Genomic DNA, 14855 nt, shown 5'->3' on the forward strand with positions numbered 1-14855 from the left:
CATGCACATGCTGCATCCCGGAGGTCGGAACAGTTTCCGGTGCGCGTCCATTAGCCTTAGGTTCTAAGGTCGGCCTGCATCCGTAAACCTTTACGAGCCAAGTCAATTTCCGGCGGAGCGCTGTTGCCGGTTTCGGTCCGCGCCGAAGAATCGCGTTCCATATCTTTACATTCCCATTTCGAATTCAAATAACAACCGCAAGGAGAGGCTCTTTGGCGAAAGACGTTTCCTGGGGAGGGTTCGAATTCGACGTAGAATTCACGCCGATGTTCGCGCACCCTTACAGCGCACGAATGCTCGGCTTATTGACCTCGATTGGCCTATTGCCACGGGGTGAAGCGGGTGTCTTCGAAATTTCGAGCTTGCTTTTCGGTGGGATGATAACGGGGCCGGATGACGTCGTCGAAGGGTAAATAAAAACCGGCGGCAAACGACGAAAGATACTTTGCGCCTCGAGTGGAGGGCCGTACTCGCAGTACGGGCAAAAACTCGTCTGTCTGCTTCTTCCCGAGCGTACAAAGCCACTTTGGGGAATAGCCCGAGATTCTGCCGCGGCGACGAAATCATTCTTGAAGTAACTATGAACGCCGGGATAAAATTACTGCGATAAATACAGAAAAATATCGGGGCTACAGTGCTTCTCGAACCCTCGGGACGCGAGTCTCGCGTTTCTCGTGAATCATCGCTTGCCCCTTTTGACGCGACGACGCGACCTCGTAACCCGACGAAACCAGCCTCACAATGCTATACCTGCATGGAATCAGAATTTTACGCGATACTTCGGTTCGTATTTCACGATACACGATCTCCTTCGAGGGTCCCAGAGATTGGATGGGATGGGACGAAACGAACTTGTGGCTGAGTTGACTTATTACCAGAACGGCTCGATCCGCCATCGATCGTTGGAAATAATTGCATGGATGCTCATCGTACGCCTTTCGTCGTGCATAGGGTAGCTCAATTGCGGCAGGAAAAATGCACACTTCGGTCTATCAAAGTTAATAGGTTTGTCGTTACGCGCGCAAAATTTCAAACCCGGTTATTGACCTAGTCAGAGAAAGACAGAGAGAGAGAGAGAGAGAGAGAGAGAGAGAGAGAGAGAGAAATGCTCAACCCGAATTTTCAGCACAGAGTCTCACGGGAGAAATGATCTCGAAAACCCTTGTCTGCCAAGTCATCATATTATTCTGAACCGCGATATTTGTTGGAAAAAAAAACAAGCAATTATTCCAAAAGACTGTGATAGTTAATATCTCGCAGCGAATCATTGGGCCGCATCGACAATACGAACAAGAATTTTTGAGAATAACCAGATTACGATGTAATCTAGATTAAAGGCTTTAGTCAAGTTTTCCGTCACCAGTGATAAGAAGAAGTTCTCGTCAAAGTTCGTTACACGAGTAAATAACTTGACCGAAAATTATAATTCGAAACTTGACAATAATTGTTGATAAAACAGACACGCACTTTGTATAATGGGAGTTTCGAGGCACCAAAAAATATGGATCAGCCCGACGTACGACGAATTCACCTACTCTAAACGTCCGTATTTAATTTGAAAAGAAGATTTTTTATCTCACCAACATTTTCATAAGACTGATACGGATCTTCTTTTACGTTTTAATTTTTGGAACAAACTTCCGTTGCAGATCAAACAAGTTAAAACCATTCTGGCAGAGCGTGAACGAGCCGTTGCCAATCTTGGAAGATCTCTCCACCGCTCTCCTCTCTTCCAAGTATGAAGAAGCTCTGGCCCGAGCCCTGGCGATGCCGGAGTGTCCGGTGGTGCCATTTTTCGGAGCGTTCCTCAGGGAGCTGCGCGAGGCTCTGGCCGCCGAGACGAAGGTATAATAAAAGATATGAAAACCGTTACGGTTATACCGCAATATCGGCACCCTCGAGTTCCTCCACGGGGCGGTGGTGGTAGGATGAAACTGTTTCGTCAGACGTTTTCAGGCACTCACGTCCAGCCACCCGCCGCCGGAAACAGGGCTCTTCCGCAAGTCGAAGCGCACCAACGGCTACCGGGGTGCGGGGCAGGGGTTTCTATCGGCCTCCAGCAGCTACGATGGTTGTAGGCCGGCGGAAACTACTTGCCTCCGTCCCGGCTCCTCGTCGTTAAAACAGTTTCATGATCCGTGTCGGATCGAGTCCGAGGGTTAAAATGCACGCAATAGGTGCACGACCCCCGCCTCGTTGTGAATTTTCTGCGACGGCGACTCGGGAGGGATTTCACAGGGGTTGACCGAGCCTCTTATCCGTATACGTGCGTGCACACATACCTGTGAACTTCGAAGAAGATCGCGTTTCAAGTGGCACCTGGGTTCACCTTTGTCGGCGTTGAATCGCCGCGAATATTGCACCGCGGCGTTGTGCTTTCTGCACGATCCTCGGTGAGCATTTTATGCCGTAAATTTATCCTACCGCCGTGCAGCATCGGCAGAGGAACGGAACCGTCAAAGGAAAGCTGGCGCTCTGCGGGACGTGCGGAAATGCAAGCGAGTCTCTCTGCTCTTTGCATATCCACGGTTGCATTCCGAGTACAGGCATCAGCTTTGCCACTCGGGAATTTCTCAGTTACACCCCCGTTTCTAGTCGAGGCGGTTCGCCCCGATCTGCGTAGGTGGTTAACACACGTCTGATCGAAAGTCTGCCCCCCTTTTTCGGCTGTCCCGAGGGCGTCGCGACGCTCGTATGGGTATAATCTGAGATTAATCGAGTTTGTTCTCAGAAGACGGCGATACGCGGCTGGCATCCGTCTCTCTCTCTCTCTCTCTCTCTCTCTCTCTCTCTCTCTCTCTCTCCCTCTCTCCCTCTCGCACTCTCGTTGTGGTTGAAATTCTGGTCGCCGCGGCCGGAAGAGCGGAGGAAATTGGCTAAAACAATACACAGAGCCGACGAGTTAATCCGAGGCTTTGTTCTCCGAGCGAGTGCCTGTCGCGAGTCCCGAATTCATTGGGAATTATTAAAATGTGAAAACGATTCTGTAACTCGTCGTGACGGCGTCGTCTCGTCGCCCCGACGACGATCCTCCCTACTACGGGAAATATCGATTTTCAACTTTACAACAGACACGTTCGCTATTGCACCGCCGAATTTACGTTACACCTACCTCGCACAGTTTTCAACCTTCGGACGTTCTTCTTCTTTTCCTCCTCCTCTTTTTGCCTCTTCGCAACACCGTTTAACGTGCAATTATCGCACGATTATACAATATTCAGGTCACGCGTTATATTATTATTCAAGACAGCTCCCACATATTCTGCATGCATTATAAATACGTACATCTATAACACGCATATATATTTTCAAGGTGTTTCCTACGTTGACCTATTTTCTCGTCGCGCAGCCTCCGTCAGCTTCTGTATTATACAGATGAAACTGTCAACCAACTCGATTCTAACGATTTCTTGCTTCCGGAATTAGAAGTTTAATTGGCAGATGGATGATTGGCTTAACTTGGCTTGGTAACTTTTCTTCTTTTTCCATACTCTTCAGTTTGTTATTTTTCTATGTTTTTTCACCCGCAATCTCTAATACGCACTCTGCAAGCTTCACGCAGTACGCGATAAATCGTGAAAAGCCTCTTGTATATACATATATACGCTTGATTTATATTAGGCAGCGAGGAAAATCTCGTTTCGCGGTATACGGTACCTCTGAAACAAATTTTCAACGTAATCCGTTCCTTCGATTCACACCTATAGCTGCAGCCTCGAACTTTGAATGGTGTTTTCTGACTCGGTTTTGCTTCAAACTTCCGTAAACATTCGATACTCGTAAATTTTTGAGTGCTTCGACCTTTCGATCCGAATTCAAATGGCGTAGTTTGTGATTTTGATACTTGAACACGACTCATACTTTTCTCGCCACGCGCTGTAGACCCAAGCGTGATATCCGATTCGGATAAGGCGTCTTGCTGAGATTTCTGCGCAGAATGCCACAAGGTGGGAATAACGTAGAGGCGAGAATCACACGACAGCGTATTTACCTCGTGAAATAAGAACAATACCACCGCCTTCGTGGTCCCAGAATCACTCTGCATCGCGGCAGGCAGGGTTTCACGACTGCTGTCACGTTTACTCATACCTTTATCATCGACCTCAGGATAGCACTTGTATTTCCTGCCAGAGGGTGAATCATTTCGTTCCGCTTCACGGTCACGTTTCTTTATCTTTCCCCGCTCCCGAACCGTGATCGTTAATTTCTGAGTCTCGATCCATCAAAAATTCCCATTCACCTCAACGAGACCCCCGATGATCTAAGTTTAAAATTGCCAGAGTATCGGCTCTCACCTTCGTTTGCACCATTTTTTCATTCAATGAGAAAATTACGTCTAACGTCCTTCGAAAGCTTAAACAAAACCAGATGCGTGTATTGCCTATCCTCACGTCGTCTAACTTTCCTCGAGAAAGAGAGAGAAACAGAGAGAGAGAGAGAGAGAGAGAGAGAGAGAGAGAGAGAGAGTATTCAGCGCGACGAAAGGTCACCGCCCGACTTTGTTTTCAGTACAAGGCTGGGTCGGAGCCGAAAGAGGAGAGTTTGTATGCTAGCAGTAACAAGGGTGAGCCCCTTGAACATGTGCCTTCATCCTCGCCTGGCGCGAGGATCAGTGTGGAGAGTAATGCGGAGGCACCCGCGGGGTGGAGTTCGACAAGTAGTTCGGCAAAGTTCCGCCTTGAAGTGGTCGACGACACCCAGGCAGTGCTGGACAAGGTGGGGCTCTTCCACCAGCACCATCACGCCCGGGGAAAGGACGCGACGACGAGCTCGCTCCACCGGACCCTGAGCATTCACACGACGGCCCTGGAGCAGGCCTACATGACGGAGGAGTGCGACGAGAACGACTACCACCTGGACCTGGACACCTACCAGCCGGTTCAGCCGCTGGCGAACGATCACGGGGTGGCGATTTTCCCGGTCGGAGCTCCCCACGCCGGGATGAATCACCACGTCCTCCAGGTACGACGCAAGGCCGCTCGGATAAAGCTCCGGGGCTCGAGGACGAGCCGAGGCCCGGCGGCTTCCTCTTCCTCTTCCTCTTTCGCCACCCTATTCGAGTAGTGCGACAATATAGATAGTGAGATGCACAAGTTTACCGAGGATCAGGATCTTGTTCGAGGGCTCTGCAAGAGTTTACCGGAACCTAACGGAATTACTCTCCTTTACTTACTCCCGTCTCTACACCATTTCTCAACGCGAACCCAAGCCCTGTAAACATAGTCGATGCCCGGTAGCAAATTTTACTTCTCTTCGCGCCGAGCTACTCTCAGTTTCCTACATTCGATGAATCTATCTGTCTCTAATTCTATACGTACCACGTCGTCGGAGCTGTATAATTATACGTTTATACTGATACGTAGGTACCATGATTGAATGATGCAAAAATAAAACTATGTTCCGTATAAATTCAAGGCCCCCTTTTCGCGTTATGTATTAATCTTTACTACGGTCAATACGGGTATAGTTCCGGACACCCTATTCGCGTCGATGTGTAGTTCAGCTAAAATTATGGCAGAAACTCTACACTTGCGTGATTTGGATCTCGTTATCAGTTGCAGTACGTTTTCAAGCACTGCAAAGTAGTCATTGTCACGGTTTTCCGCTTTTCAGACGTCCAATGAGTTGGAGTAGATTAGATGCACCACTTGTGGTCATTTTTATAAAAGTTGGTACCTATGTATACGAGAATTCGAGTTCAAGCAAGTTTGATTCTTAAATGCAGGATATCTTGGTAATTAATATACTTTACTGTTAAAAAATTAGTATTAGCTAATTCCATTTCTCTCCCTCTGTATTCTTACACCTTTTCCGCACCCATACGCCTTGTCTCTAAACCCACTCATATTCTAACTTTGAACAACCTCACATTACAGACTCCTCATCTACCTTCCGACCTGCACACTTCGTTTCTACTGTTCCGTCAAGTTCCTCACAGTAAACGTGTAACTGATATTCCAAGTATACCCAAAGTTATTCAACCCTCACTCTAACCTCCGGTTGTTCGAAAACGTTAAAGGGAAGCCGAACCAACCTGTTCCTTTCCGCTCGGGAATAGACAACCTTCACAGACGTAACATTCACGTAAATCAAAATACGTACCTCCATACCATTTCCGACCACAAAAGAAACACATACCGAGGCCAAGACTAAAACCGGTACATCTACCCTCGTACCGCACAAAAAAATACAGCGAACACCGTGGCTGGACGAAGGATCAACCTGCTTCGTCCAGGGTAGCAAAAAAGCCGCGAGGTCGTGTCCGGTTCTCGTTAGCGTCCGCGGCTCGAGGAATAGGTAGCTTCTTGGGTTTCTGGCTAGCTTTAACTGGAATTTTCTCCCCTCCACGAATCCCCGTAAAATAATACTCACGCGAATGCTTCCTTGAGAAAAATGAGCAGCATACGGGTGTTGGGTCGGCAGATCCTGCACCACGGAACGACCTTGGTCCACTGGGACTGCGACGGAGGAACGTCGAGGACGGCGTTGGTTTACGCCCGCGTCGACCGCGCCTGTGGCACTTTCACCTGGGAAAAACCGACCTGGAGTCCCCTGAAGACCGCATCCCTCGGGACTACGGTCACCGAGTTCTCGCTCTTCGTCAATCCCGAGGAGTCACTTCCGGCGGGGCTAACGACCAAGTACGCGGCCCGACTTCCGGACTGCGCCGCGGTCACCCTCGAGGACGGATACCTGGACCTCAGCTCCGTCAAGGAGATTATGATCGGATGCTGCGACCGCGACCGCGACTCCGACCTCAGGGCCATCTGCAAGAGGTACGGACTCCCGGGTTCCGATTCCTGCATAGGCCTGATGTACGGTACCAGCCTTTCCGACAACCGGCTCATCTTTCTGCTCTGTCCGCCCGCCCTGAACAAGTGAGTTCTTCGAAGTTCTTTTTATCGCTTTTTATCGCGTGCTCTCTTAAACGGCAATATAATGGTTTCCGAGACGGGTGGGGGGGGGGTTTCCAATATTATCCCGAATCCCGGGTGAAGGGAGGAAAAATTTTGCATGCGAATTTACCGACACCTAAGGGCTTTTTGTACATATAATTCAGAGGCTGATCGGAACGAGGGTGACGCTCTTTCTTATATACGAAATCAGCTTACGCGGTGTTTCACTTCGCGCTTCGCTCGGTGCGTTACGTATTACAATTTTATCCGAAAATGATAAACGAGATAAATTAAAGGAAATGGTACGCGTGCGGGAGTCCCTTTTTTGTTCGCGATTAAAGAGGAATTGAAATTTCGTTGCGTAAAGTAGCGTTACGTACACGGATTAGATACGAGGGTAAATTTTTTTCTTTTAATCGCTGTTCGAACTCATCGTGCGATCGATTATACCAAAAATAATGTTTTTCCTGCTTATGGTGTTTCGTTAAATAGTGGAAATAACATTTTCCAGGCAACTAACTCTACACACGTGTCGGTACATAATTTATGTGCGACCGGGGGGACTGAATACGAGTATAGGTTGCCTGAGATACGGTGTATTTTAGTAGAGAAACGGTTCAAATAGACAGTCTGACTCCTTTATGTAAGTTAGAAGACGAGTTGAGTCGTGTATTTCCCACTGTTTGAAATTCACTTCAGGCTTCTTCCTGTCGAGAGCTGGCGCAGCTTCGAACTTCAAGACGACTGTACAAACTTTCGATAGCTATTATACGCTAAAGCGGGGAGTTGAGTAACTGATTATTCTAATGGCCGCACAGATGACTAAATGATGAGTCATTCAACCCCGTGAATAATCTACCCCGCATATTGAATCGGGCAGGTATTTTTCTGACGGTGGTTGACAAGATCGCCTTGTAAGAAGTTATACCTTTGTTTTTATAAGCCTCTTTAATCCTCCTTCGTCATCTTGGTCCTACTTCTCTACGGACGGTAATAATTGGGTATCAATTTACGCTTTCGCCAGATCTCCGAAGCTTCCGGGAAAATTGATTCGAAAATTGATACTAAAGGGGCGGTTTCAAGTTTGACATCAATTTATTATCGATTTACTACCGGCCTTTATTCGCGAGCGGGGAAAATATAAGGGCGCAACGAACCGAGACCCGCAAGTTTAGGGAGCTTGTAAACAAAAAAAAAGAGAATGGAAAAGGAAGACGAAATTGCTAGGACCAAATTCTGCAGCCCCCGTTCCTCCGGGCACGATCTGCAGCCGGATCGTTGATAATCATATCGTTCACTCGTGTTCCCTCGTTTGCCGAACAGAATTTGGTACATGGGATTGTGCTGGATACTTCGGGGCTTGAAACGTCAGCAACAACTCACCGATCGAAGATCACGATGGCTGAAGGAGAAATTCCTTCAGCTGTATTTCGAGGAGCCGGGAATAATGCCGGTCACTGCTGACGCGATTCGCGTTTTCGGCGGACGTGATTGGGCCTTGACGGACAGCATCGGCACGCTCTCACCGACCGGAAGTGCCACGATGCGCCGCCGAAACGTGAAGGGAAAGAAGACGAAATCCATCGGAAACATCCACGCGCTGACTAAGGTACGAACTCAGATTTTCACGTTCGCGAGAGGAAGTGAAATTCCTCCGATTTGTCTGTTTCCAAATTGTCGTTCATAAATTATCTCACCGCGCTTCTGGCCGTTTCGGATCCGTTATAAAAATAACTCTCACGTGATGTTGTATACGACGTATAACTATGTTGGGCATAGTTATATGGCATATACGTATAACTAGCCATACAAGTACCTGGTGAATAATAACGTGGCCGCAGGCTGGTCGATTGAATTTTCATCGAGGCCACTGTGATGTGTTCCGTACCTACACGTTTTAATTTTCACCAGTTTCCCGAAGACTGTTACAGGTAATATCGACTACACGTAACCGTCTAGCAATTTTATCAACATCATATGCATTTTCACCGAGTTTCCCATATTAGTCTTCGTTATGCATCGAAATTTGTTACGTAAGAGTTACTCGGTAATCAGAGTTTGAAAATTTTATAACGAGGATGAATTTAGTCTTTGAGACAGGAATAATTGCCCGTGAGTCAATAACGCGACGGGTAATGACGCATCGATTTTGATTGAACGTGACACAATGACACTGTGAAGCATCGTTATGGTTAGAATATTTTTGCACCTGTGGTGCGGAAATACCGAAAATTGAAAGCACCCACTTGATTCACCTTTTGAACCAGTACCAATCAAATTCAACGAAGTACATATCGGCTGATAAATTGGAAGATAAAGTGAATTAACGCATGAAAAATTGAAAAATAAACACTAAAATATAGGAGTATCGTCTGAAGCTTTTCACGATGAACAACCTCTCTGAATTTAAATTGAAAATGAAGTTGGGGTATCTTGTATACTTTCGTAAGCTGAGTTAACAAGAAAGGCTGTGGTTACCATTCCAGTCGATGTGAAAGGGTAGTTTTCAGCCACAGCGAACCCGGGAATCGAGCGCTGATTAATTAAATGAGAAAATTAATATTAGCAGGTTAGCTCGCAGGATTGTGACAAAACACACGAACTGTGGAGGTATTTGAACAATAGTCGTCGACGAATGCTGAATTTCTAATGATTACAATCAATAATTACTAAGAGCATGAAATTTGTTTGAGGTTTTTCATCTTCGAAAATTACATAGGCTGAAACGATTTTTATTTTGTGAAATGGCGTTAACTTTGTTTTTCTAATTCGGTGACACTGATTACGAATTCACTACTCGTTTTGTCGTATCACATCAGCTTTTCAATAAAATGAATATAGCGGTAATTTATAGTTTTTTCATAAAAATAATTATTTTCAATTCTAATTCAAGCCAATAAGTTTTGGCACTCTTTCCACGAGTCAAAATACATCAAAACTATAGAAACAAGATACCAAAGTCGATGAAATATAAATGTGATGGCTGATTACTATTGGTCGTTGAAACGTAACATTGAAAATAAAATCAATAAAAAAATCACGCCCAGGCGTAAATTTATAGATAAACGTAATGTAAACTCGTAATGTAACAATTGCGATTGATACTTTCGTTGTAAATATTTGAATAAAGATATTTTGAACTAAATAAATTGAATTTATCTTGAAAAATGTACAATAAACGTTTTTTTAGTTTTGTAAAAAAGAAACCAGATGTGGTGGAAAGTAAACGCAGACACTTCTGGATTCAGGACACGTGAAATAAAGAATAATAGCCATTGGAATGAAAACAATATTCAAAATTTTTTCATATGTCGGCCTGCGTTATTCGCGAACGACGACAGAATGGAAAAAATTAGAATAGCAGAGAATTGAAAAATCCGAACGGATCCAGCGAGTCTCGTCTTTTACTGCTAATAGAATTAGATATACGCGACTGATGGAATTTCTTCGATTTCGATTTAGCGCGTACACATATCGGTAATTGAATTTCGGGCCTCGGATCTATTTCCATCGATCATTGACCATAGAACGTAAAAATAGCTTTGTACCATGCGATCGCGTAACGTGTATTTGTTTGCGTGTGCGCGTCTGTCGGCGGTAGATTTTCGATATACTACTTTTTCCTCTATTGCGTGAGTTTTCGCGATTGCCTCGGATGCTGCATTCTCTACGGATTATTGCTATTTCGCAGTTTCCCCGAGGCGGTCCGATAAAACTTAAAGAGGATACTCGATACGATACTCGGGCTTCCATCTACGCCTTTCCACTGTTTTGCACGATTGTTTTTTCTATCCGGCTTCAAGCGATAGAAGCCCACGGCATACTCCCAATGGTTGTTCGTGCTTCTTATTTCTTTTTCTTTTATTCTTTCATTCCTTTTCTCGTCGCTCTATTTTCCTTTCCTTCGTTGGACATTATTTTTCACTTCACCCGATTGCCTTGCCACATCTTATTTACCTGCATACATGTATATTGTATATATATATATATATATATATATATATATATATATATATATATATATATATATATATATATATATTTACAGAATAGATATAGTTTATATACGTACACACGATTTGTTTCACTAGCTGCAGTACGTACAGGTCGGCCATTCCCTCTGCTACTTCACTTGCAGATTTATCATTTATTCAACTACCCAGTGGTTCATGCCTCTACAGCCCAACGAGCTTCAAATTTCCGTTCCGAGTGCCTAAATTAATTAAAAAGTACCCACCCACTGCCTGCTTCGCCAGGGATAAGCGTTAAAAATTCGTTACGGACACGCTATTCCCTTGCCAAATTCATCATTCATGTTATAAGCACCATAGTGTACGATGTACGCATCGCATATCGTCTGGTTCGTACGTTACTTGTTACACGGGTCGAATAACTTCAATTGTATCTTGCAAATTATTTAGAAGTGAATGTTAGAGTCGACCTATCACCAGGTTTTCTTCTTATCTCGAGCGTTCTTCATTTCGCATTCGAAGCAAGAAGAAGTGCGTTGTTTGGAGTGTAGAAGCTTTTGCAGCACACCCTGGAGTCATATAATTGAAACTGATGGCACTTGCGTGAAAGTTTTGTTGAGATGACGCGACGCGGAAAAAAATACGTTATTCTACGAAATGATTTCGTTCTCTCAGTCGCTAGATTATCCGTCTCGAAAATTCCAGCTTTTATACCTAATTTGAACATTTCTATAATGAGAGAAATTTCTAACTGTCATTATTTTTTACTGGAAGAGTTCATTAATACAGCTCTAGGTACAAAATAATAATGATTTTTTTATAAGCTATTCCACGAAAATCTGGCACATTACACTATTCTTTTTGATTATGGTCACTCTTGCCGTATTTATTGCGACAATTTCATATTGTTGCAGCAACGAATTGAAGTTACGACCTTTTTTAACATTGAAAGAATGTGATTATGTGTAGCAAAAAAAAAACTACAGATTTAACGTTGTAATAACCAAAAAAATATGGCAGTGGCAACTAGAATTACGTTAAATAGTGATTTGTCACTCGTTTTCTTATAATTCAAACAATATTTAAACCGTTATGGCAATGAAAATCTTCTCAGTCTATATTATTGCTAAGATGATTTTTGAAGCAACGACCTGCGATGTTTTTCTTAGAAACTCTGAAACACTGCGGTGGAACTCTAAATTTGAATGAGTGAAAATTCCCAAATTCCCAGTGAAAACCAATATCTACCAGTGGAAAAAAATCACCGACTATTGGGTAACTCTTCACTGATATTTCACGAATTTCCGGCGTATAGGCGCTCAGATTTTTTCCATCGGTATACTTGGACCTGGTTCACGGACGGCGTTTAATTTGGTCTTGAAACGCAGGAGCTGAGCTTCAAGCAGTACGATTCCTCGTCGTCGGACGGAGGTTTAACCACGGCGCCGTTGCGACACATCGCCGGCAGCAGGGAATCCCTGACAAGGATAATCCCGGCATCCCCACGGTCAAGCAGGGAGAGAATGCCGCCGCGTAGTCCCCCGGGATCCGCGGAGAGGATCGTCACCTCCAACCTTCCGTATTCCAGCCTGCAAAGGTACGTTTCATCGGCCGTTTCGCGCCACGCCGCGCCAAGCGCATAACGCAACAGCTACTCCAAATTAAATTTACTCCCCCTATATCTGTGGGGAACTGCCAACGCTGCCTTAATTTCGTTAGCCCTCCCCCCACCTCCTGCACTTCACAAACTCGACCTGCTGCCATTTTTGGTCCAGGTTTCGAAATGCTGGCGCCATTCGTAAAAGCCGTAACTTAGTGGAAGGATAATTGACGACACGCCGTCCCGAGCACGAGCCTTGTCCACAAATTATACCGATATCTGGAAAGGAGATATTTTTCTCTCTGCTGAATTCAATTCCTACTACCTTTCTCTCCATTCCTATAATCTGTCCCGCAAGTAGACTGATCTGTATTCCGGGATCGTCGTGCTCTGCACGCAATCCCGGGGTGATCAATGACACATTCGATAGCTCACCTCCTATAAGCTCCTGTAAATTTATCGTGAAGGGTAAACTACAAAACGTATTTTGATACGGCTAGATTAAGGCTCAGGTTCGAAACTGAGTAAACACAGATTTGTTAGGTGTCTACATCAATTTATGGAACGGTAAACAACGTCGGTGAATTAATGATGAGTTCAAACATTGTTCCGATTGAATAAAATCTTTCAATCAAGTATTCGATGCTGTTCCGTAATTGCCCTTTTTTTGTACCTTAATAAGCTGCCAGCAGGACAGAATTTCAGGCAACGAACCGACCGTGCAAATTTGTAATTGGCAAACTTTTTATTGCTGCGAAGATACGATCGCAATGCGCGACTGTAATCTTTTTTTTTTTTTTTTTTTTTCGTTCAACCAATATTATTAGTTCTCTTCTCAACTCTACGGGACAAGCGATTTCCAATACTGAAAAAATTCAGACAGTGTTCGCAAGAGATTGAATCGTTATTTCTTTATACGGCGTGTAAACTTTTTACGTATACGAACGATACTTTTTTCGTTCAAGGATGTAAACGACCGTTAAAGGAACATCCCGGAGGCTGGTGTATAAGAAAAGAGTTAGACACGCCCCGCAGTTGAGGGCTGGATGAGAAAGCACGAACTTCGGAAGTGCTTCGTACAAATATACATGCCGCATTTTAATCGAACCAATAATTTCCGGTTGAGGTTTTTACGTCCCCTCGATTCCGTTCATAATTCCAAGGTAAACCTGTCGCATAACAACCGAAGCTTTCGAAACGAGTTCTACGGAGGTAATCGATTACGTGCACGTCATACCGAACTGATTTTCTTCAAAATTTTCAACCGCATTGACGAATGCAGAGGCAATTGATTAGAATATAACGCGCCATTTTATAATCACCGGATTAACGAACCCTCGACCCCGTCAACCGCCCCGAATAAGCTCCGACACCCCCTCAACGTGACGAGATTTAAAAGCCCGCTTCTTCACGCTCGCGATTTAATTGCGGGAATACGTGGGGTAGGAAAAAAGGAAGAAGCAAAAAGAAAAAGAAAAAAAAAAAAATGGAAAAGAAAAAGAAAAGAAACGAAAGGAAAATAAAACTCGCAGAAACCCGGTCGAATCTCTCAGTAATTCTGATCAGACTCTCGAGCCACTTAACCGAGCTGATCCTTGGTAGTTCAGAAAAGCTACCGAGCTGTGCCGCCGTTTAGAGGTAAAAAATTTTCTTTCTCCTTTTTTATGGAAAAAGAAAAATGGAAAAAGCCCAGAAACCTGCGCTTAATAAAGGGTCCCAGTGAATAACGCGGAGGCAGTCTTTTGTGTGTTGCCAGAGACAAAGACAGGAACGGATCGAGCGGACTGAGCGAAGCATCCCAGGCGCCGTGCCACGTGAAAGCGAGGGCGAATGCGATAATGTACGAAACGCAGCTGAACTTCGTTGAATTCGTAGCGTTGTTTCGATCGTTCAGTCTTCGGGCCCGAAAGGACCTCCGGGATCTTTTTGGACAGCTGGCAATCACTCGTCGGAGTCAGAGCGACGGATCTCTTCGCGACTTTAACGCTCGTCCGTCGGTTTTGAGGCAGGCAAGCGATTCGACTCCGCAGCGTATCGGTAAGTTTAAATACCGAGGTGCTAACTATCCTTTTGATTATTTATTTAAGCGGACGATGAAACGATGTACAAGATGTGTAAATGAGGTTGAAAATTTCATTCGCTTTTTAAACACGCTGAACGAATGAAGGAGAACTTCTTTCATCTCCTCTCCATGCTCGCTTGGTTTTTTATTACTGTTTTTCTTTTCTTTTTTTTTTTTTTAATATTCCCAACTTCCCCCCTCTCTCATTTATATTGGACCTGTTTGGATGGTACAGATCACTTTTTCCGCAGCTTATATAATGATACAAAGAATATGAATAAACGGGAGAAGAAAATTAGAAGAATAAAAAAATACGACCGCGATAC

The 14855-nt window shown here is 44.7% G+C and overlaps 1 protein-coding gene across 1 annotated transcript in view; it reads left to right on the forward strand.

Moving 5' to 3' along the window:
• LOC107218437 (1-phosphatidylinositol 4,5-bisphosphate phosphodiesterase epsilon-1) overlaps window positions 1–14855 on the forward strand; it is a 28050-nt gene that overhangs the window by 4741 nt on the left and 8454 nt on the right. Inside the window, exons 3-8 of the mRNA XM_015656313.2 lie at window positions 1650–1845; window positions 4510–4962; window positions 6424–6878; window positions 8220–8505; window positions 12256–12464; window positions 14206–14504. Coding sequence (XP_015511799.1) covers window positions 1650–1845; window positions 4510–4962; window positions 6424–6878; window positions 8220–8505; window positions 12256–12464; window positions 14206–14504 — 1898 coding nt within the window. The remainder of the gene's footprint in view (window positions 1–1649; window positions 1846–4509; window positions 4963–6423; window positions 6879–8219; window positions 8506–12255; window positions 12465–14205; window positions 14505–14855) is intronic.

This window comes from Neodiprion lecontei, chromosome 4 (assembly GCF_021901455.1).
Source record: "Neodiprion lecontei isolate iyNeoLeco1 chromosome 4, iyNeoLeco1.1, whole genome shotgun sequence".
Taxonomy (NCBI): Eukaryota; Metazoa; Arthropoda; class Insecta; order Hymenoptera; family Diprionidae; genus Neodiprion; species Neodiprion lecontei.